The 23143-nt window shown below is 37.5% G+C and overlaps 1 protein-coding gene across 10 annotated transcripts in view; it reads left to right on the top strand.

The window, feature by feature from the left end:
- CCDC88A (coiled-coil and HOOK domain protein 88A) overlaps nt 1-23143 on the top strand; it is a 201921-nt gene that overhangs the window by 168460 nt on the left and 10318 nt on the right. For 2 of the 10 annotated variants that reach the window (XM_090049761.1, XM_090049720.1), the window contains exons 22-31: nt 411-597; nt 3026-3171; nt 6187-6279; nt 6514-6728; nt 14317-14400; nt 15551-15754; nt 16088-16159; nt 16709-16792; nt 17141-17221; nt 19277-19569. In XM_090049761.1, coding sequence (XP_089905887.1) covers nt 411-597; nt 3026-3171; nt 6187-6279; nt 6514-6728; nt 14317-14400; nt 15551-15754; nt 16088-16159; nt 16709-16792; nt 17141-17221; nt 19277-19569 — 1459 coding nt within the window. The remainder of the gene's footprint in view (nt 1-410; nt 598-3025; nt 3172-6186; nt 6280-6513; nt 6729-14316; nt 14401-15550; nt 15755-16087; nt 16160-16708; nt 16793-17140; nt 17222-19276; nt 19570-23143) is intronic. The other 8 variants (XM_090049766.1, XM_090049750.1, XM_090049730.1 and 5 more) reach the window with 7 other exon arrangements.

Raw genomic sequence — 23143 nt, 5'->3', positions numbered from 1 at the left:
TAAACATACTCTATATAAAAAAAATAGTTTTCTTATTTTAACTATAGAAACTTCTAGCAGCACTTGGTTTTTTTCCCAGGAATTTTTAAGAAAGCTAATATACGAAAGATATTTATTTGTAAAAAGAAAAAAAGAAGACTGCCCATAATTTAAAGTATATTATTTCTGAGAAATAAGAATTCCCATTTCTCAATGAAAACTGAATTTTCAAAGGTTAGAATATTTTGTTTTAAACTGACTGGTCATAAGAGTCTATGAATTAATATATATACTAATTTCCCAAAAAATGTTCATCAGCAGTCTTAAAAATAACATGGAATTATGGAAGCTATAAGCTTTAAAGAAGATTGTGGTAATAAATGCATATTACTTCATCTATATATGCTCTTCTGTGCCTCTTTTAATTACAGACTCAGTCACACATACAGTCAACTTCTGAGAGACAATGAAATTCTTCAGACTGACCATAAGAATTTGAAAAGCTTGTTGAACAATTCCAAATTAGAACAAACAAGGCTAGAAGCTGAATTTTCTAAACTGAAAGAACAGTACCAACAACTGGATATTACATCTACAAAACTGAATAATCAGTGTGAGGTAATTAAGAGGTTTACTGTCTTCTGATGATACTTTGGTTACGGTAGTATTTTAAATTCAGATAATTTTATGCAATGTATGTGCCTTTTTATTTTACTAATATATCTGCATAGCAGGCAGACATTGTCAGAGAAGAATAATGAACCCAACTGTTTTATGATGTTGCTGTTTGGTATTGTTGTTTGAATGGTGCAGTTTTATATCTTGGGTTCTGCTGATACTTTGACCTATAGTCACAACTGTCCAGCACTTAGTCTCATTTTTATACTCTCAAATCTTGTCAAATTTTGAACTTCTTTGCTTCTGATTTTCCAGGCCAGGCTGTTGTCTCATTCTCAGATTTTTTTGGAAAATCTCAATCAAAATGCATCAGCTGTTTCTTAAACTAAGATCAGCTAAAATGCTTTGTTATTCCCATTATGTAAATTCTTACAGCTGTTTTGTGAGCTGCTTTACGCCATCTTTGCTTTGGAATACACACTTGGAAATTTGTCAGAAAGGTCATCATTTTAGTGGCAAGGATGAACTATTTGATATCCCCTGTTAAAATCCACCCTTATCTGACAAAATTATATGCCTCTGAAAAATGGTTGCTATGAATGTTTACAACCTAGTGTAATTCAAGAACTGGAAAACTGTTTGTACTTTTTTAAAGTATATAGATCTTTATTCTGACTGCAGAGGATCAAATTCCTGGGGGCAGTTTGGGAGCATGTCACTTGCTGTACACCAAATAAGTTTCCTCCAGAAAATCTACAAAGAAAGGGATTGAGCATACAGGACCCTCCTTGCCAAACAGAAATTATTTAGTATTTATTCCAAAAAAATCATCTAACACTTCTCTGGTCCATTTCAAAAAGGAGAAAGCTCTGAGGTTCTGTCTCAGATGCATACATCATCAGTTGAGTCTCTGGCTAGGAGTCTAGCCCATTTAGGTGATGCTCATTCACAAAAGAAAAGTATGGGCACTCGCTAGGAATTTAGCCTCCAGTATTACCCAATTCCATACCTGAAGGTGGTAATCAAGCTGTTTCTCATCCCCCACACTGCATTGTGAGCTTAGTTGCAAATGGTTCTAAATAAGAAAAAAGATTATCTGATAGCAATGGAAATTTGTTACTTAAAATCAGAAAATAAATTGAAAAAGATAAAAAGGTCAGAAAACACAAGGCAAAAACCAGAAAGAACCTCAAAAGTCTTCACCTTCTCTGTGCATTGAAGCATTTTCCCAGGAAATGGAAACTCTCAGTTTCAAGAGCAGAACTACAAAATAGACATTCAGGAAAAGTTTCTTGGCCCCAGACTTGTTGATACCATGAGGAGGAAGGAAATGACCACCTCCCAGAGAAAGGAGGCATGGAAGCTAACCTTTCCAGTCAAAACAGAAACAAAACTCGCTGTTCCCTGTATTTCTCTTTTTAACATCATTAGGGAAGACTGGAAAACATGCTGTAGGAAAATGAAAGAATTGTCACTGTCTACCATGCCAGCCAGTCTAGTGGGTAGAGCCAGGTGTGGAACTGGTGAGTTGCAGGGGTAGGGCTTGGAAGCCACAAGTTGGGGACCAAATGCTAAGCCAGGGTCAAGAGCCAGAAATCAGAAGCCTCTGAAGGGTAATCCACAGGGCAGAGTCTAAGAGCAAGCCAAGCCAGGGTCAGGAGCCCAGGAGTCAGGTCTGCAGAGAGAATCCAAAGCCGAACTCCAGTAACAAGTCAAAAGCAGGGTCGGAAACCAGAGCTGCTCAGACTGAAGACCAGTGTGTTGTGCAGCAAGGCTCAGGTGCTGGAGGGGTTCTTTAGAAGCAACTCCAATAGAAACTGAACATTATCCTAGAACCCCAAAATTTCTTCATCCTCACTATAATTGATCTAGCAAGTTGTATACCTGGGAAGGGATACCAGTTCCAACTGAGTGGTGGTTTTTTGTTTTGTTTTGTTTCTTCTTCTTAAAGAGACTATGCAGAAAGAAGGAATTTCAGCATTCCTTACTTACAGAGACAACTTTAAAGTTTCTTCAGTCTCCCTAGAAGTAACTTACTTTTCCTTGGCTCCAGTGTTTTGGTGCAATGATGCAATAAGCTTAACTTAAATAAAAATGAAGGAAAACTGTTCATGTGTTTGTACTGTATTATATGCTCCATAGGCAATAGTCAGAAAACTGGGGCAGAAATAGCCTATATTTCCACTGTTACATTTTCTTCTCTATTAAAATGGATATGGTAGTTAAATTAACTAGCCCATCTACCTAATGTATCAATTGAACTTTTTTTATCATGGCATGCATTGATCAAGTGATTTTTGTTTTTCTGTCTGTTGTGTCTGACTCACTAAATTTTTTGTAAATTCTGATAATGTTTTCTAGATAACTCCAGAAAATTAGATGGTGTGCTCAGTTTTATACTTAAGTGCTGTTTTATATATTTTAACAGTTGCTTAGCCAGCTTAAAGGAAACCTGGAAGAAGAAAACAGACACCTGCTGGATCAAATTCAGACACTAATGCTACAGAATAGGACGTTACTGGAGCAGAATATGGAAAGCAAGGATCTTTTCCACGTTGAACAAAGACAGTACATGTGGGTACCAATAATTAGAAAACTGCTGTTCAACACTGTGACAACTACAGTTGGGTTAATATAGATGCAAATTAAAGAAACCCGCCTTCTATATTTTTATATGGTACAGGAATAACCTATTTCTCTAACTTTTCTTTACATAAAACATAGCTAAAGGAATTGAGTTATATGTGAAAAAAAATTAAAGTTTTTTTTTTTAAACTAAAAAAAAATAGCATAATATTTATTTATGGTTTAAACGCCTAATTGATAGTATTGGTTCATCCTTCCACTTCAGTTTAGAAAGAATCCAGCAGAGCAACAAAAAATTATTAGAAACATGACCTGTAAGAAAAGAATGGAAGAACTGGGAGTATTTAGTCTGAAAACGAGAAGACTGAGAAAAGTTTTGATAATCCCTCAAATACCTGAAGGATAGTTTTAAAGAGGATGAGTATAGACTGTTGTCTGTAACTGCAAGGGACTAGACAAGGGAGTGCTTAAATGGCAGCATAGGAAATTTAGGTTGTATATTAGGAAGTATCATCTCAGTAGGAAGGTTAAACATTGGAAAAGATTTCCTAGAGAGGCTGTAGAATCTCCATCTTCAGAAGTTTCTAGGACCATGTTAGACAAACACCTATCTGGAATGGTATAGACAGCGATGATCCTGCCTTGAGCAAGGGATTAGTCTAGAATACCTCCTGAGGTCCTTCAAGCCCTACTTTCTATGATTTAATCAAAGATTCTAGGGTCTTTTGATATTTTTGTTGCTTTTTTCCAGCAGAATTTTTTTGCTTCTTTTTGGCCATGTTTACAGGGTACATTTATTGTGTTCTAAAACAAGCTGCTCAATCATGTTAAGCAGGCTGCTTCCTGAATCAGAAGCAGTCTTGCCATTTCCGTGTAGTGCTTCAAAGGTACAGACAGAAATGGTATTTGTTGCGTGATCGTCCCTTAAAAGCTGAAGCCATGCCCAGACAGAAGAGCACAGCTGCAGAGCCCTCTAATTGCATAACAAATTAACCCTCATTGTATGAGGGCTCAAATGAAGCTGCTCCTTTGTGGAGTGACTGCAGTAATTTCTGTCTGCTCTGGCTACAGCAGAGCCCAGCCCAAGCTTATGTCTCCGTAAGGGAAGGGGAGAAGACAGGGGAGGGAGGTCCCTTCTGGGGTTTTCTCAGCCCTTCTGAAGTGGGCAGGCAGTGGATTGGAGCCCCTCACCTTAGGGGAGGGCTCCAATCTACCTCTCCCCCCACTCGAACACAGCTGATAAAGCCCCAGAACAACCTCCCTCCCCTGCCTTCTCTTCCTGCCCATTCAGAGACAGCAGTGGAGGTGGGGGAACGGAGCCAGGGATAGACACAGCCTGTCTCCCTGGATCACCTCCAAATTGGAACTGATCCTCCACCCTCCCAATATAACAGCTAACTTCTGTTGGATTGGGAGGGTCAGTCTAACTCATGGTGATTTCTGAATCGCCACGAGTTGGACCCAGGAGCTACACTTCTGTCTGCACCTCAAGTGAGCCAGCTGCCACTGAGTGATGGTACCAATTAAACTGCCTGTGATGCTACGTGGATATAGGTATCCTAATTCCAGCCTGCCAAGTGTTCTTGAGGGTAGTGTTCTGGAACATGGCAAGTTTATCATGTAGATGGCCTCAGAGGCCATCTAAAGGAAATGTGCATTACTAAAACAGCCAGGGATGTGGCAGTGAGACATGCAGCAATGTAGTTCCTTTGGCTGTGCATCACTCACTGAAGCATCAGCAATGTGAAGCTCTGTATGTGCTGTGAATTTCATGAGCTTACAGCACAGACTCTGCCCGAAGTCCTTGCTTTCAGCTCCAGAGCCTGCTGCTCTTTGCTATTCCCCTCTCTCCTTCACCCTTTCTTGTATTCTGTAGCAGGAGAAAGATGAGGAGCAGCATAAGTAGTGACAACTCAGCCCCTACTTTCACAGAACCTTGGGAGCTGTGCACTGCTGCTGCTCAGACCCTCTTTTCCCCTGCTGTTGAATTTGGGGATGATGGGGGAGAAGGAAGGGAAGACCAGACAGTAGCAAGCTGCAGAGCTGAAAGCAGGGGCTCCATGAAGACTCCAGGCTGACATGCCAGTGAGTTCTGAGAGTTCACTGGCATCCAGGATTACAGGGATTGTGGCCTCTCCCCCTTTGGCTGTGTGGCGCATGCACAAAGAACTAAGACCTCTCTTCACTGTGCATGTGCCATATAGCTAAAGTAGGCATGGCAGCACCCCCATCACTGTGATTTTGGATCTTCCCATGAAAACAGCCAAGGGTTTTTTTTCTGGTATCTTTTATTGGACCAACTGTACAGTTGGGAGAGAGGTTAGACAACAAGGATTTGGGCACAACCTGCTCTTGCTTAGAATTATATCAGACTTCCTCAGACATGAGAAAAGCTTGTCTTTTGGTTGACATGTATTTCTACCAATTAAGTGAAAACCAGGACTTTTTGCAGTCTGCTCCTTATTTAGAGACAGGCAGGACAACAGCTTAAATAAAAACAGGACAGTCTGATTTAAAACAGGACCAATGGCCACCCTATTTCTAACCTCTCTCACAGCCATACAGTTGGTCCAATAAAAAAAAATCACAAAAAATGCTTGTTTCATACATTTCCTGCCACAACATTACAGCATACCATTACAATATTCTCACCCCGCTATTTTTAAAACACTCATTTATTATATCCATTTATGGACCCAGTGTGAATAAGGTGCAATATGAAACCATATTAAAATCTACTGGATGGCCCATGAAAGATTTAAAAATCTTTTTATTTAGACATTACTTTTTTATATATATAAATCTATTTTACCTTTCCTACTCCTTTATGATTTTGAAACTCTTGTTTCTTAGCAGTTTACATGCTGCTGCCACTTTTTCCCCGCCTGAAAGAGTCTGCTTTTAGGTAATAAAAAAATTTAAAAGAATATGCAACATAATATAAGCATACAGATATATAATCATACCCTTGAAATACCAATTGTGGTTCATTTCTGTTTACAGTGACAAGTTAAATGAGTTGAGGCGGCAAAAGGAGAAATTAGAAGAAAAGATCATGGATCAGTATAAATTTTATGAGCCATCTCCACCAAGAAGGTACTGCCAAATATTTTGTGAAAATGAGTATAAACACAGATTTTAATTTGCTAAAGACCTGGCTCTGTTTCCATTCAAACTGGCTCGTGAGGCTGTCTTCGACTTCAGTGGGAGCAACAAACAGCACATCCTTATCCTGTAGTTAAATACACATGCAAATATTTTTTTTAAATTATACAGGACGAACATAATTCATTATAAATTCAGTAATGGATTTAATTTTTTTTATATTAGGAGGGGAAACTGGATTACTCTAAAAATGAGGAAGTTGATAAAATCTAAAAAAGATGTTAATCGAGAGCGTCTGAAGTCTCTGACTCTTACACCAACCCGTTCAGAATCCAGTGAAGGATTTCTTCAGCTACCCCATCAAGACAGTCAAGATAGTTCCTCAGTGGGCTCAAACTCTCTTGAAGATGGCCAGATGCTGGGGACCAAAAAGAGCAGTAGTGAGTACTTGCAACAACAAAAAAGTATTTTTAGTTTGAGATTGTTTGGTTAAATGTTTTTCAGAGGTGCATAAAGCTTCAAAGATGCCTATAAAAGTCCAAATCTGATAGAATTGTTTTAAAGTGATGTTAAGAGATCTTGATTGTGCACCCCTTAAAATAGTGACAAAATTCATGGACTTCAATTTTGTCTGATCTAGAGCAGTGGTTTTCAACCTTTTTCCATTTGCAGACCCCTAAATTTTTTTTGAATGAAGGTTCTTTGAATTTCTTTGAATGTAATTTCTTTGAATTAATATTTTTGAATAGAGGTTCTTTGAATTTCTTTGAATGTAAGTGTGTATATTTACATACTTTTGATTAATCATGGTCATTTTTCACAGACCCCATAGACATAGACCACAGGTTGAAAACTGCTGATCTAGAGCCCAGGAATGTTAGAGATTTTTTCCTTTTTAGCATTTCTGTGAATCTGAATAAAAAAATTAACTCTGCAGTATCTGAGACATGCAGATGACACCTTTTCCCCCAATTTATTTTCTTCCTGCTGTGTTTTTTTCATCCACATGTGATTTCTTCCATTCTTGAGAGTGTCCCTTCATACTGTGTCCACACTAACACCCTTTAGCTGCTATATAAAGATTGTGTGCCTCTGAACTGCTCCTCCTTAATTCCCTTGATCGTTTTGGTGACAGTATAATAGGGAATTTGAAAAATTATGGATAGAGATAAGCAATAAAAATTATTTGGATCACTGCTGATTCTAAAGATTGAGATTGATGTATGCTGAGGTGTAGGAAGATCAGATTTTGTCAGATAATCTGTTAACCTTGGCCAAGCCATTTTGTCTTAGCAGTTAGGTTGCATGTGGCCTATTTTGTGCACCATATACTTGTTTCTGTTGTTGCTCATTAATAATTTAAATCATGAAAAATTCAGTGGCAACCAATTAGATTGATGGCATTCCTACTCATGTTAACAAGTTGCATTTATTGATTATTTAACAGATTCATTTCACTACTGAGGTATTGAGTATATATTTAGAAGCATCAGTGTATACTTGTATTATAATTCTTATCTTTTTAGTAAGTTCAGTATTTCAGTAGTTTCCAATCACATAGGAACTAAAATTTGGTATTCTAGTTATCCCTCTTAAGAATTTTCTTAAACCTTAAAAGAACCCTCATTCTGCGTTTTGGTCTTAGAGCTTGCTCCACAGACTTAAATAAAAAAGTTATAAAGGTGAGTGCTATTTGGATACTTTTAAGGAAATTTAAAAGTTGAACTGATTTTTTTTTTTTTTTAAAGAAGATAATAGATTGGAGGGTCATTGCTGTTAATTGTTTCCATTATTCGAGTTGTAAAATTTGAGACGCAAGAGTGCTCTTTTCCATTTGGCAAAGAAGACAGATACTTTGGTATAATGTTTATGGTAAGTGAAGGCACAAAATTTAATAGCTTAATTAATAGGACTGGAGCTATAGTTGCTATCTCTAACAGACCAGTCCTACTAGATCGCTAATTCTAATTTCTTGCAAGTTTCTCAGCTGTGTCCTTCACCCAGAACGGGTGTTCAGTTTCTACTTAAGATTGTCTGCAGCAAGTGACTACTGTCTCCAAGCACATCCCAGAAAAAAAAAGGACTATTTTGTGGAGAAAAAATAACATAAGCATTAGGTCTTTAGGGTTGTTATGATAGTAAATTGATATTATGAATTGTTTTGATTTGTGGAAGGAAAAAAGCAGATAGAAAAAAGGCTGAATGGTCTTCTTTTGGACCTACAGGCAATGCTTCCACTGAAAAATGATGCTAAAAGCTCTTAGTATATTCTCATTAAGAAACTACTAAAGGGTATATGTCTCTAAAGCGCCTGGCAGATGTTACACTTAACATATGATTATCCAGTCAATCATGTCTTAAATGGTAACCTTGGACACACATTCATTCAGTTAATGGCACAGTAAAACAGAAAATAAGCTACAGAGTTATTGCTTAAAAATGTGTAATAACTTTGGGGATAGTTCCCATCGCGTCATAATTTTTGCACATGTGGCCAGTCCCAAAGCCTCCATGTGTTCCCACACCTTGGAGCACCAGTCAGCTGACTAATCTCCCAGCTGGAGAGACACTAGCAATATGGTATTATGTGGGATTGGAGATCATATCCCAAGTCATGTCTTCTGCCATGTATGTGTAGCATGGCAGGAGGCGTGATTGTTGGGGTCACAGTTCAGCTCCCATTGCGCCTTTTTCTGAATGTCTGCTAAGGGCCTAAAAGGAAATACTTTATAACCTGATCCAGCTTAAAATAAACACTTTTTCTTGCCTGTATTTTGATTTGCTTTCCTTCAGTTACTTTGTCCTTACTAAAGGAAATGATTCTCCCCTCAGATGTGACGTTAATGAGTTATTAAAAGACCATATCTCTGCTTAGTCTTCCATAAATTCATTAATGAGAAACCCCACTCCAGTGGCGTGGACACTGGAGTGAACAGCTGGAAGCCCAGAAGTTGAGAGCTTTGAGGCTATAGCAGAAGCGCTCATGGCATAGCCATCTCAGATTCCAATAAATCTGCAAATTCTGCTAAATACCTTGTCACAAGGATACAAGGAAAGGAAAAGAAAGATTAATGAGAAACTGGTCTCTGACAAGAGAATATTTTACATTAGCTTTTAATTCATTGTAAATCAGGTGCTTTGTGAATGTGTCTGTTTGGTAGTACAGGCAGTCCTCAGACTTACAACACAATTGGTTCCTGAAAACTGTGTCTTAAGTTAAAACGCCGTAACTCAGAACCAATTTTCCCAAAGGAACAATGTTATAAATGGGGAATTGGTTCCTGAACCAAGGCCCAGTACCCTATTTTCACCAAAAATAACCCAGAATTTTGTACTCAATTGTAGATGAGTAATATAGATACATCAGTGTTGTAAACAGCAATCATATTGATTTGGAAGGACTACTTCGAGATGCCTTTGCTGGACTTTTGAAGGGCTCTTGGTTAGACTTTTTGAAGGGTTCTTGGCTGGAGTCTTCTCAAGAGTCTTGTCTGCTTGTTTTCCTTCTCCACCAGACCTCTGCTCCAGGCTCCTGACCCCCACCAGAGCCCACCATGCTGCTGCCCCAAACACAGTAGCCACAGCACCTGCCCCGTGTCCCGGGCTGGATTTGGCCTGGAAGGAGTCCTAGAGTTCCCATATGGCCTGGGGCCATAAATGAGTTTGACACTCCTGAGTTAAATAAATCCTCTCATTCCTAGCTTCTTAGAAATTTGTACTTGGGGTGAATCTCCTAAGAATAGAGACCTGTGCTGACAATGCTCAAAGTAGAAAAGAATAAGTATTTAACTGGAGTTCTTTATGAAAGTTTGGAACCACATAATCTACTTTTTATCCCCACTTTTTTGTTTATTTGAGTTTATTACATTCTATGTAAATAGAAAAAAGTGAGATTGATGGTAGATGAAAGTTTTGTCCTCTTTCTCTTCTTTAGGTGTGAGCAAGGAATTTTCTTACCTTATGGAAAGTGCTAGGATCTTAAAGCCATTGAGTATTAGGGGTCCAGAAGATCTAGAGACCTTTTTCCTGCAGAGGAGCTGAAGAGGGAATATCAACTGTTAGATCTTCATCTCTAACAGACTTTGTCTTCTCAAATGCTGTTTTCTCACGCTCTCTCTCACATTAGTTTCAGAAGATTAAGAGATTTTAGAATCAGAATCCTCAAGAGGAAGTATCATTATCTTCTTCACCTCCTGGCAGTTCACTGGTTCAAATGTCAGTATTCTAATCTGATTATTCTTGGTGAGAAGAGAACTGCTGAAGCCCTAGATCTTAAACTAGAGAACTCTCTTGTTCTTTATTATTAAGCTTCAGATCAAGTTATCAGGGCTCAGTCTCTCTCATATATAAAAATATACCATGCATACTACTCTGTGTAGAGAATATTATTTTTGAAATTTAGAAGTTAATCTATTGTTTTATCATTTAAAATTAATTTGAAATGGTTTTGTATCTTGCTTTTGGTTTTGTGCCTTGGAATCCTGTGAAGGTTTGAAGTGATGATTTTGCGAGATCCCTTGGGTAAATAGTTGCCTGCAAACAGAGGAAAGTACAGTCAATGGCCCAGGCAGCTCCTTCCAGGCCTGTGTTCCTCTATTAAATGTTGCTTCTTTGTCTGTCTTTTCCTTCCTAATTATCTTAATAATGGAATTACATAGGCTTTTCAGAATTTCCCTGTAGTTAAAATCCACTGAAATTTCCTATATTGACTTCATTTGGAAGAAAATGCTATAATTAAATTATTAACAACTAATTATTATGATTATAGAGGCTAAAAATGATCAGGTAATAACTTGAAGTAACTCAACCAATAACCACTCATAGCCTATAGCTGATTTGGATACATTCATACTTTGTTTGTAAAGACACAGTAGTTGTGTGTCAAGAATTTTTATTAGGTTACCTAATTATTTAATGGCTGCCTGCTAGCTTTCAGGAACAGTAGGCAAAAGGTTTCCTATAGCCTTTCTTCCACTACTGAGAACAAAATGTAGAGGAAAGAAGCCCTTAAAAGTGCAGAGACATCAGGACTTGGAAGTTTGACTCTTCCTCCCTCCACTCCACCTTTCAGTTTAAAGCATCAGATTAATTACCAGTTGTGGGCCTGCATTGTCACCTGCAGGAGTGGTGGTGTAATTGTAATCCCTACAATTAATCAGGGCATTCTAAAACCACCTGAAGATCTATGCCTGCCCCTTTCCATTGTAGTATCTGTATCTGAGAGTTGACATAGTCAGATGTCAAAAAGGACAGTATTTTTATGCTTGCCTGATCCCCAGTTCCATAAGTTTCTGAAACCTAGGAAATATCAAAACACTTTCCTCCTCACTTGGTCCTGAGAAACAGAAAAATATAGTGATTAAAACGCTTAGATAGGAAGGTTTCATTCTGTAAGAACACATAACTAATTGTTAAGCAGTGCTAGCAAAATTTTACCTGAAAAGGCTTCCTTTTAATAGAGAAACTTTTGTTGCAAGAGGCTCAGACAGAGGATACTAGGTCAGTATATAATGTTTCACATTACTAGACTTTGTAATGCCATTAGCCCTGCATGTGAAGACAGTGGCAACTACTGTTCACGGGTACTTAACCCTCTTTCTTAAAATCTTTGACTTGCCAAGGGAGTTATGAAAAGCTATAGAAAATAAGCACTATAAGTAGCCTGAATTGTTTGGGGTTAAGACAGATCGGTGACAGTGAATGAAAAAGGACATAGTTATCTATTTCTGACTTATTGGCCCTGAAAACCAATCTAAAACTGGTTATTTAGATTTCTGTTAGAAATTAATCTGTTGGTTTTGTATGCATTCTTTTGGCAGACACCTAAATAAAACTGTATCCCTTTACAGGGGCAGATAGAAAATGTGATTTCTTTACACAGGATTTAACCTCTCTACCTTTTTTAGCAATCTAATATTGAAAATATTAACTATACTTGTTTCCTATGTGGGTCACAATGCTTCCTTGTTCTTCTTTCAATTCTGACCCACGTCAGGGTCGAAAAGGTTGGCTTGTATTAGGGTTTTGCAACTTCTCTCTGGTCAAGACACTTTTGTAATTTGGAATTGGGAACATTTTCTTTATGTTGATTGTTTTAATGGTATAAAACTATATTTCATTATAATGGAAGTTGTAGAATATGCTGCCTTTTGGTTTTATTGTAATATTTCAGGCTAGATTTTAAGAGTCATGTTGCAGAGGAGACCTCTAAATGAAGTTTAGTTGAATCGATGTGGTCTCATGGTTCTAGTTGTGTGCAGCAAAAATTCTCTCAAAATTCGTAGGTATATATGGTACATTGTCCTCTCAGTTGAGCAGAAGGTGATAAGGAAACATGGTTAATGATCTTCCTTTAGCTGCTAGTCAGTTCTCCTTTGGAAATTTGGTTTGGAACTGTGGTAATTGCACTTCCTGCCATATTATTATGGCTGCCATCATTACCTCCTCTCCAGTTGTGTACTCCTGTGCAGACCAAAAACAGTCTTGCCTTGATATGCAAAATAAAGATTTTAATGGGTTAAAAAGTACTTAGCAGCATCCATTTAAATACAGAAACATTTCCTCATCACTTATGGCAGGTATTTTTTTCCATCACCGTTGTGGTAAAAGATAGGTGGGTACATTTTATTTCATCTAGTAGCTTTTTGTTTTAATTTTGCATAAATCTAATATTAATTTATTTTTATAGGAAACTATATTGGAAATACTGTACAAATTCATTATGGAAATTAGAAAATTTGATTTCTCTGTTGAAGTACCACTCCTTACACTGAAAAAAAATATAGAGCAAACACAGATATAGGCACCCTTTGTGGAGAGAAATGTAGAAGAAGCAAAAGTGTCTGAAAATGTATATTTAAAAGAATACTATGTAGGCATGTCATTGTTTCAACAAAAATACTAATGTTAATGACAAAATTTGTGTCCACAAAACTCAGAGAGCAAAAACCTGTAGCTCTTTCTTAGCTGGTGGGCTTTGCATCACATATGCATGCAAATGAAGCTAGGGCTTGTACATACATGAGCACCTACAAATAATTTCTAAGACCCTTTCTGTCTGAGATTTGTCTTTACATTACCATTGTTTGCATGTGGCTTCTTTGTTTGGCTATGTCTGCTTGTAACAAGTTACTGCTGCAGAGAAGTCCAGCCAAAAGACAGGAGTAACTTGTGATTTTTGCTTTTTATAATATTTATTGTAATGTTCATGCTGTTTGCAGACATTACATGTATTATTTTATTTTGTCTCTGATTCCTTCATGTGTGTCAAACTACACCCCAGTTTTGGTTTTTGTGTATATTTGTTTTTGGATCTTTTCTTTGGTTCTTGTTTCCAATAGACATTTGGTATGGTACCATATCAGCCAATAAATCTTGATTACCAGCATAGATTTCATAGACTAGTGGATTTTTCTAGGAAATAACTACAACGTTCTACACTCCATGAATCCCTTGAACATATGTACCTTAGAAAGAAGTGTATAGGCAAAAATGAAAGAGGGAGAGATATTAATATGTACAAAACTTAACAAGTAAATACTGTTTAAAAATTTAAGATACAAGTAAATTAGGTAGAAAATTAAATTAGAAATGGCATTGATGTTATAAGTAGCAAGTAGTAAGATACAAACACTTTAAAATGGATATTTTATCAATCTTACAAGTTAGTCAATTTTCAAAAAAAATTTCACATTCAAAGAAAATTTGTTACTTATTTTATACAAATTCTCTTTGGAGAAGTTCCTTCTGTTTTTTTCAGGAACTTGGGATATTAGAACTTTCAAAGTATATTGCATTCCTCAGCTTTGTCTTCAGTGCTTTTCTGAGTATATTAAAGGTTTCACAGTATAATTTTCATATTTCATTGTCACGCAGCAGCATGAAAATGATAGTTCTTAGCATAGCATACATAGCTGAAACTCAACATTCATTTCTGTCCTTAGTTTCAACATTTAACTTCCATCTGTTCTTCTCCCTTTTTTCTTTCATTTCCCTGTTTCCGTTTTTCCTCATGCTATGACATAAAAGTGGTTGCACTGAAAAGACTGCCCTTTTTGAGGAACAGACCGAAGGAAAAAGACAAAATGAAGGCCTTCTACCGTCGCTCCATGTGTAAGATTTTACGACAGTTCAGCTTCTCTTAAATGGCTACACTGGCTTCCATTACTAATTTTTCACTAACCTTTCCCCCGGACTGCGCTATATTTTCCCTATTTTGCAAGGTGCAAGTCCTGCTGCTATATAACAAGGAACTGGAGCATTTTTTTCAAAACCTTATTTATATATATGCTTAAGATAAGTGTATATATATAAAGTATAAATATGAATAGTATATATTAGTATAAGCATATTGGTATAAGTGTGTGTGTATATATATAGATATATATACACTAATATACTTAATATAAATATATAATGAAATATGCGATGCTCACTTCTTATATATAATATATACACACTTACATATACACATACATATTTTCAATGTATTGTGATTACATATATTTATATACATATTTACTGTATATACACATTGTGCATATATGTGTATATAAATTCACAGACCACTTGATAAATTTGGATCATTTGACATTTTAGTTAAATTCCACTTTTCGTAATCATTCTAATTAATTATCTTATTTTTTATTAAAGAATCTTTTGATTGAAAAATAATGCAAGGATATAAGGTCTGTTGCTCTTAAAATATTTGTCATATTTTTTCCTACCATAATAATCTGGGGTTTGTTTTTTTTTAAAATGACGGGGTAGAAATAGCATTGTACTATAAAGATGAATGTCATCTCTTTTCTCATCCTTTTACATAATATCATATAATAAAAAGACACAGTATTCTGGCAGTAATAAAGTTACCAGCACTGAATAAATACTCCCTTGCTGTTGCCAACACTGAAACTGTATTAGCACCTCTGCCCATTTTACCCTTTTTCATTCCATTTGTCATTGTAAAACACCATATCAAAGCTTCTCACTCATACATTGCCTATCATTGTAGCACAAGCATGGCAGTCGTTCCTAATAAAATGAAAAAATTATATCTGAACTGAAAGAAATCTTTGGTGCTTAACACTTTTCATTCATTGAGCTGATTGCATGTCATAACATGGATGATTCTGTGTTTGTAGCTTTCAGTATTCAGTATGCTTTAATTCTTAGACAAATATCAAACATTTTGCAATACGAAATAAGAATGAAAACAAATACATTGACCATGCTGATTCATTTGCTTTCATTTGCATCCCAGCCATGAATGACCTGGTGCAGTCCATGGTCCTACCAGGAGGACAATGGACAGGTAGTTCTGAGCATCTGGAGGGCCCTGATGATATATCTACGGGTAAAAGGAGAAAAGAATTGGGAGCTATGGCCTTCTCTACTACAGCTATCAACTTTGCAACTGTCAACTCTTCTACAGGCTTCAGATCCAAGCAGTTGCTAAATAATAAAGGTATAGGTAGAAGCTCTTTGCACCATGATGTGATTGTGTTGGTAACACTGATTTTTATATGAATCATGGTTTTGTTCCTTCATGTTTTACATTCCTCAGCAGCTAATAATGTGAAAGATTAAATTTCAGTAATAAGAAGTAATTGAATGGGTTTAATTGTTCTAATTGTAAAATACTTCAGGGTTTTTTGTTTTTTTCCCACAGAAGTGCTACATAAGTAAAGATGGAATGGATTGAAAAGAACTATTTCATTACGTTTTACAGATGACAGTTTTTAAATGACCTTTTCTTAGTTAATTTTATTTAACACCCTGCTTTGTCTTTTACATGTAGATACTACATCCTTTGAAGATGTTAGTCCACAAGGTATTAGTGATGATTCTAGTACAGGATCAAGAGTTCATGGTAAGATGTGAACTTTAATAAACTACTAAATTAAGGATATATTATGTGAATGCTAAAGAAGTTTGCACAAAAACAATGAATGGCAACATTACAAGTGAGCATGTTTTCTAGAATTTGCATATCACTTAACTCTATGGTATCATTTCTTCAAACCTAATACTTCCCTCCTTTCTCTGTAGAGCAATTTTTCAGCTAACTTGTATATTTTTAATAGGAAGTATCTATAACGTGCATCTGAACAGGATCCAAGTGTATTGTACATTTTAAAATTTATATGGATTTAATTATGAAATAGAACTTTTGACTTAATTAGACTCCTTCAATCTAAAAAAAATAATTATTCACTAGTCTAAATTTCTCCTTCCTTCATATTTTCATTGAGTAAAAATGCAAAGTGAAAGCTAAAATAGAAGTAATTAGAATAAGTGAAATTGAAACTACTTTACCTTATGAAAAACATTTAAATGACTGTAAGCAAAACATCAGTAAAGTATTTTGATTTAACATTTTGGAAAGTGTTAATGCAATTATTTCCCTTGTATTGGATAGGAGTGCAGGACATTAACTGTGCGGATGCTCTTGCTCCTGTTCGTGGCATTTCAACAATGTGCAGGGTTCCTTGTCAGATCTGTTGTAAGTGACGTAATCACAAGCAGCTTTCTGCATGCTGTTCTATTCATCTATGAAATCCTGGTTTCCCGCTAACAAATCTTACTCAATTCTAAACGTGCACTCTATTTTTCTTTTCCTTGTTACCTTACTGTTCCTGTAGTGCCCTTTTCTAAAGTGTCCTCTTGGACTGCCTGGAAATCCCTTCGCTGTCTGATCTGTAAGAAACAACACTTTGTTCACAGTGGGCATGTTCAGCCTGTGAAAAGTGCATGATACCTGCTTCAGAGCATTCTGTGATCAGAATGTAAAGGTAGTGTCATCTGCTAAAATTTTGTTTATCATGCTGTCTCCTGATTTTTTTTAATTTAGCTTCCAGACCAGCCAGCCTTGATAGTGGCAGAACATCCACTAGCAATAGCAATAATAATGCTTCGCTCCATGATGTCAAAGGTATGCTGTAGGTAAATTTACATATATGCTTCATTCCATGATTTCATCTGTAAGATGGTCTCTACTGTAAAAGATTCATAGTGCATCTTTCCCTTAACATTTATGCCTTTCATTTTCTAAATTAGGGATGAATATAAACAATGTAGAACTTTACATGCTTGTAGTAAATACCAAAGTAGAAGCAATTACAATACATTAATTTGAAATTATGTCTAAACAAACCTAATCAAAATAGAAAATAAATATATCCTGATAAATATAAACCACAAAATGAATTTTAATTCAGTAATACTTCAAACAAATAAGTAAGTCTCCTTAATTTGTTGTATAGCATGCATGTGCTGCTGGAATCTTACTGAAGTAAAATCTGTAAAATGTCCAACACAAATTAATTGAAATGGCTTCAAAATATATTTATTAATCACCCTCAAAATATGTCAAACTTTGCCTTTAAAAATTAGATAGTATTACCATTTTATTAGAAATTTTCCCAGGATTTCCTCTGTTATTTTTTAAAACCATTTTAGTACTGTTTGTGATGGACATTCCACAAGATTTTGTATTTGCTATTGGCTGGAGAATACTACATGTTAGAGTGGTACCCATAAGCTCATATGCATAAGAATGCTTGCAATACAATTGATAGATATTTTCTGGATTATGTCTGTTTGCTGAGAAATGTAGAGATGAATGCAAGTGCGGGATTTTTGTTGGCTTTGTTCATTTCCTGTGGCTTTAATCTAATGGTTTTGATAGTTTGTACTATGAAAGGTCCTTGAAGTAGTTGGCATTCAAGATTGTATGTGGCACACCACCAATTTCTAGTATAAACTATTGATTATCTTAAAGTGTAGTTACATTGTTTAGAACTAGCAAGAGTTATAATACGCATATTATATTATTAAACATGAATTTTGGCACTGTTCCCATAAACGTTACAAATTGAAGGGACTTTGTTTTGTACTTATTGTCATATTCCGCTTTTAGGTCACTATGGACGCTGACAGGCATGGAAAAAAAACAAAACAGTGCTTTACCAGAAAAGGAAGCGCATTAGTTCAGCTTGGCTCCCTAGTGTCTATGTTGTATCGGGTGCTTCAGAGGGGCTTTTTGGTGCTTTTATCTAATAGCTGCTAGAATCAGCTACTAGGTAAAATGCCAAAAAGCCCTGCTGGAACACCTGATATATATAAATGCTGGGCAAGATGGGTCAAGCTAACGCAGTACCTTTTCTGGGTATTCACTGCACTTGGCATGGGGGCACACTGAGCTTAAAGTAAAGAGCTGTTTTGGTTTTGGGGGGGGTTTTGGTGTCTGTAAGTAGCCAATCATATTAAACTAAAATTGACATTATAAAGAATATAGACCTAGAAGGGGCCTTCTGGGCCATTGAGTCCAATCCCCTGTGTTTTTCTAGCTCTCGTTTACCCAAGAGAGTACCAGAATTATTACCACTTCAAATTACCACACACAGCTACCAGATTCATTACTCAAAACGTGAAGAACATACTATACCAAGCCATACATAAAACTGGGGGAAGGAGTGGACAGAGATGAGGTCATTGTGATTGTCCTGCTAGTGCAACATCAGGGAAGTAGTTGGTTAGCAACATCACTTCTGAAATACATTTTTTTTTTTTTAAACCTTGTTGAAGAATTGACAGATTTTTTCTTCATATTCCACTTCTGATGTCTTATTTGTATAAGAGATCACATAATAAGAAGGAGATGACAAATATATACTTACATATTTGAACAAATCCTGTATTGTACTGGTTTGAATCTAGTACTATGGAGACAGAAAGAGATTTCAAGTGAAGGATGTTCTTTTATTTGAAAACCTGAAAATTCAAGGTTAAAAAGCTGCAACAGGTAAGTCTAGGAAAATAAATTGTATAAAACTTATAGTAGACTGCTTGATTTGACTTATGGAAGAAAATTAGATTCTTCAACATTTTAAAGAAACGTAACAAGTATTATGAATATCTTTAATAGTGGTCCCAGGTATTGCTTAGAATGTATTGTTTAACAATGTTCATGTAATTTCTGTTACAGAACACTTAATACTGTTTACCCCAAAAGCAGGTGCAGTTAACAACCAAAGCAGGCCACAAAGCCACAGCAGTGGGGAATTTAGTCTTCTTCATGAACCTGAGGCTTGGTCTAGCAGCAGCAGCAGTCCCATCCAATATTTGAAAAGTCACACCAGGTCTAGTCCTGTGCTCCAGCAAAGGATGCCTGACACACTGGACAATCAAGGAAAGCATATCAAAACTGGTTCTCCTGGGAGTGAGGTTGTTACTCTGCAGCAATTTTTAGAAGAAAGCAACAAAAGTACTTCAACTGAGGTTTGTAAATAGAAATATTGTAACTTAGCTTTAAGACTACAAAATATCCTATTTTTCGCACAGATTTAATAGGTGCTTCCAATGGATACCATTTGCAAGACCCCCTTAAATGAGATGTGACATTGTCAGCTTAATTATTAGGTGCAACACTTACCCTTTTCTTTCTTGTTAAGCAAATCTAAAAACATTTCAGAACATATGTGAGATTATGCTTGGTAGGAGGTAAATGGCATTGTGGGATAAGGCATTTTGACTCAGTCTGCAGAGGGGAAAAATATTTCTGCCCACCAAGGACTAGCAGAGGTGCTCAAATGACAGGCATTTCATTTAAATGTCACTGTGCCTTTCTCTTATTAAAAGGGAAGTAGATCTTCAACCTACTTTAATTTGAAAACAAAACATTTAAAAGCCTAAGAATCTGGAGATGGTCATCCCTTCTCTGGCTACTGCATTAAGTAAGAAAAGATGAGGACACTTACACAAAATTGTCTGACTGATGCTGTTATTCATCAGTGCATGTGTGAGTGGCTGTATAGCATCCACACAGCACTTTTGATGCTAATAACTGGCAGTTTTAATAAGCAGTGACAAATTAAAGTGATCAAAGTAAAAAGCCCATGTGGAGTCTGCCAAGGAGCTCTGTACAGTGTTTGGTGCTTTATTGTATTTTACTTGTTAATTCTAGCAGCTGGCAGAGAGAAAAGCATGTACAAATTTTAGTTTAATTTTTTATTATAATAAGCAGCTAATAATATAAATTGAGGTCTTAATAAACAGTGGAAAATACATGTGATTTTTTTTCTGCATATGTTTGTATTTTCAGTTTTGATTCTAATATGTGCCTGATTTAATTCATTAAGATTTTAAGGGCATCTGAGTAGTATTTGGGGAGGGTATGGAGGTAATTTGTAGCACACCAGCCAAAAAAATTACCCCCGCTGTCCTAAAACATTCTTGCGATTTCCATTACAAGTGATAAAACTAGAAATAGGAACTGTAGAGGAACTCTGTTGTTAGCAAGTTCAGTGTCCTGTTGTTGCAGGCAATTACATCATATATAATCCTTTTTCTGACAATGTCATTTGATGCCAAGACAATGAAGTTCCCTTGACTTGGTTATGATTTGGAATAAAATTTTATTCTTTAACTGCTGTGATGCTGGAAACAGCACCATTTATGGCCACATACAATATTTTGTTCTGGTCTAGATCCAGCTTTTGGGATCTGTACATTCCTGAGGTTAAAACCAGAAATATCTGCATTTGTTTAAAAAAGACCAGATGGCTTCCAAACTTTTCCTTCAAGATTTTCTTTCTGGCTCAAAGACTCTTGTATGCTTGCAGTAGTCCACTTCAACAGCAAGGGTATAGGGTGCCCTCACCAGGACTGTACAGTCTGGTAGGTAAGGCTGTCTTCTGGGAGATGAGACATCTGGTTTGAACTCCCTCAGGCTGACAGAGGTCTAGAATCCACATTTCCAGTCCCTGGGTGAGTGCTCCAACCACTAGACTATTATGTAAAAAGCAGACATCATCACTATCTCCTTGTGGCTGCGTTGTTCATGTGACAGTAATGGGGGTGCTGTGCTTTTACTAAACTCAGTGCTCTTGGTGTGAGTGAGGTGTGCCAAGAATGTGTCTAATAAATAATGCCATTCTAGAGACATAAGTGAAGTTTAGGCATCACCCCACTCCATTCTTAATTACATCAGAGTCGAATTGGAGTAAAGCACCCAGCTGCTCAGACTAGGGTGCTTCATTGCGTTTATGCACCTAGGGGTCTTTTTAGTTTATAATGTAGATGCTGAATGAATCTAAGAACATATAGGGTTCTCTGGTCACTGGCATAGAGTTATTCTGGATTCCTTTTTTTGTTACTAAAGCTCCTAAATCCTGCCTACACCCTATCTCGATACCTGCCTGGATCTGACCAGAAATCCATCCCTGTTCACTTGAGCACTTAAGCATATGAAAAAGTCCCATCCCATTTGTAAAAGTAAAACTGTGCTTAAGTGCTGTGCTGAAAAAAGATGGACTATAATATTTGTCAAACAAGTGCCTAAGTGCTTTGTTTAATTGAAATCCTGGAGAAAAATATATTAAGCTTGTTATCAGGCTTGTGCTGAATATATTAAGCTTGTCATCAGGCTTGTGCTGAAAGTCAGTCTTTCAGAAGAGATCTTCTATAATTGTTTATTACTTGGTGTAATTGAAGTCCACTTCAAGAGCTGGATGCCAGCATAGACCTACACTAGAAGTGTCAAAGATACAACCCCACGGGTCAGATTTGTCCCTCAGGGCCTTTTCATCTGGCCCCTGGTGCTGCAGGCAGCATAGGGGGTACAGGCAACCCCTGCTTAACACTGTTTCACTTAGCACTATTTTACTATAATGCTCATTTGAAATTGATACCTGATTTCACTTAGCGCTCGGTGAGTTTCATTGTAATGCTTGCGATCGCCATCTTGGGTCATTAAAAACAATTGCGGTCGCCATCTTGGATCATCAGATATTTTTGGTTTCACTTCACGCTCGTTTCACTTAACGCTTGTTTTTTCAGGAACCGATTAAGGGTGCTAAGCAGGGATTGCCTGTACTCTGATGGCACCACATATGGTGCTCACTCTGGCCCACATTGACTCCATGCCAGGTTACAGTCGCACATCCCAGAGCAGCTGTTGCATGCAGCCAGGCCCTGGAGCAGCCATCTTGTGCAGCACAGCGCAAGAGTAACGGCCACATAAAGCCTAACTCTGGAGCAGGACTCTGGGGCATAATATGTAGTGTCCGCTAGACCTGTGTGAAGCGGCTAGTATTCTCTTTGGATTCAGATTTGGCTGATTCAGGGGGCAATACCCACTGCCTCCCACTGCCCCGCAGTGGGCAGCACTGGGGGGGGGCTCTGCATGAGTCCCCTGACCCTCTCCCCTGCTGCCCCAGGCCTCCCATGGCTGTCCCGCCTGCCATAGGTCTGGCTCTTTAAGAAAAAAAAAGCAAACAAGAAAACCCCCCAAACTCACCAGTTCCTGCCAGCGGGGGGGCAATCCATGCTGCCCCATGCCACGTGGGGGGCTCTGCATTAGCCCTGAGGCTGCTGCAGGAGCTGGTGAGTCCCAGGGTTTTTCTTGTTTTTTTTTTTTCTTAAAGGGGCAGGTGGGGCAGCTGTGGTGGGGCTGGAATAGTGAGGGGGGCCAGGGGGCTTGTGGCAGAGCCCCCCCACGCAGCGTGGGGCAGTGGGGATCAGCAGGGATTGCCCCCCACTCAGCAGCACCCAGTGAGTTGGGGCTTTTTTTTAAAGGACAGGGAGCCGGGGTGGGCGGGGCAACCATGGGGGGGCTGAGGGTGCAGGGAGGGGATGGGGGCTGGCAGAGGTCCCCCCCATGGTCCCCTCTCTCAACTCCCCTGCCCCTACTCACCAGCTCCAAGTCCAACTCCAGCTCCCTGCTGCAGCCACCAGGGACTGCCTGAATCATCAAAGCTCTTCGAATCTTCTCCAAAGATTTGGAGAGCTTTGAATCGATTCGGACCTTTTTATTGGTCCCCTGATTCAATTCGGATTTGGCGATCTGGCCACC

Source organism: Crocodylus siamensis, chromosome 1, assembly GCF_052110815.1.
Source record: "Crocodylus siamensis isolate JL-2025a chromosome 1, ASM5211081v1, whole genome shotgun sequence".
Lineage (NCBI taxonomy): Eukaryota > Metazoa > Chordata > Crocodylia > Crocodylidae > Crocodylus > Crocodylus siamensis.
The sequence above is the reverse complement of the archived record's forward strand: the minus strand, read 5'-3'. Positions and strand labels throughout refer to the sequence as shown.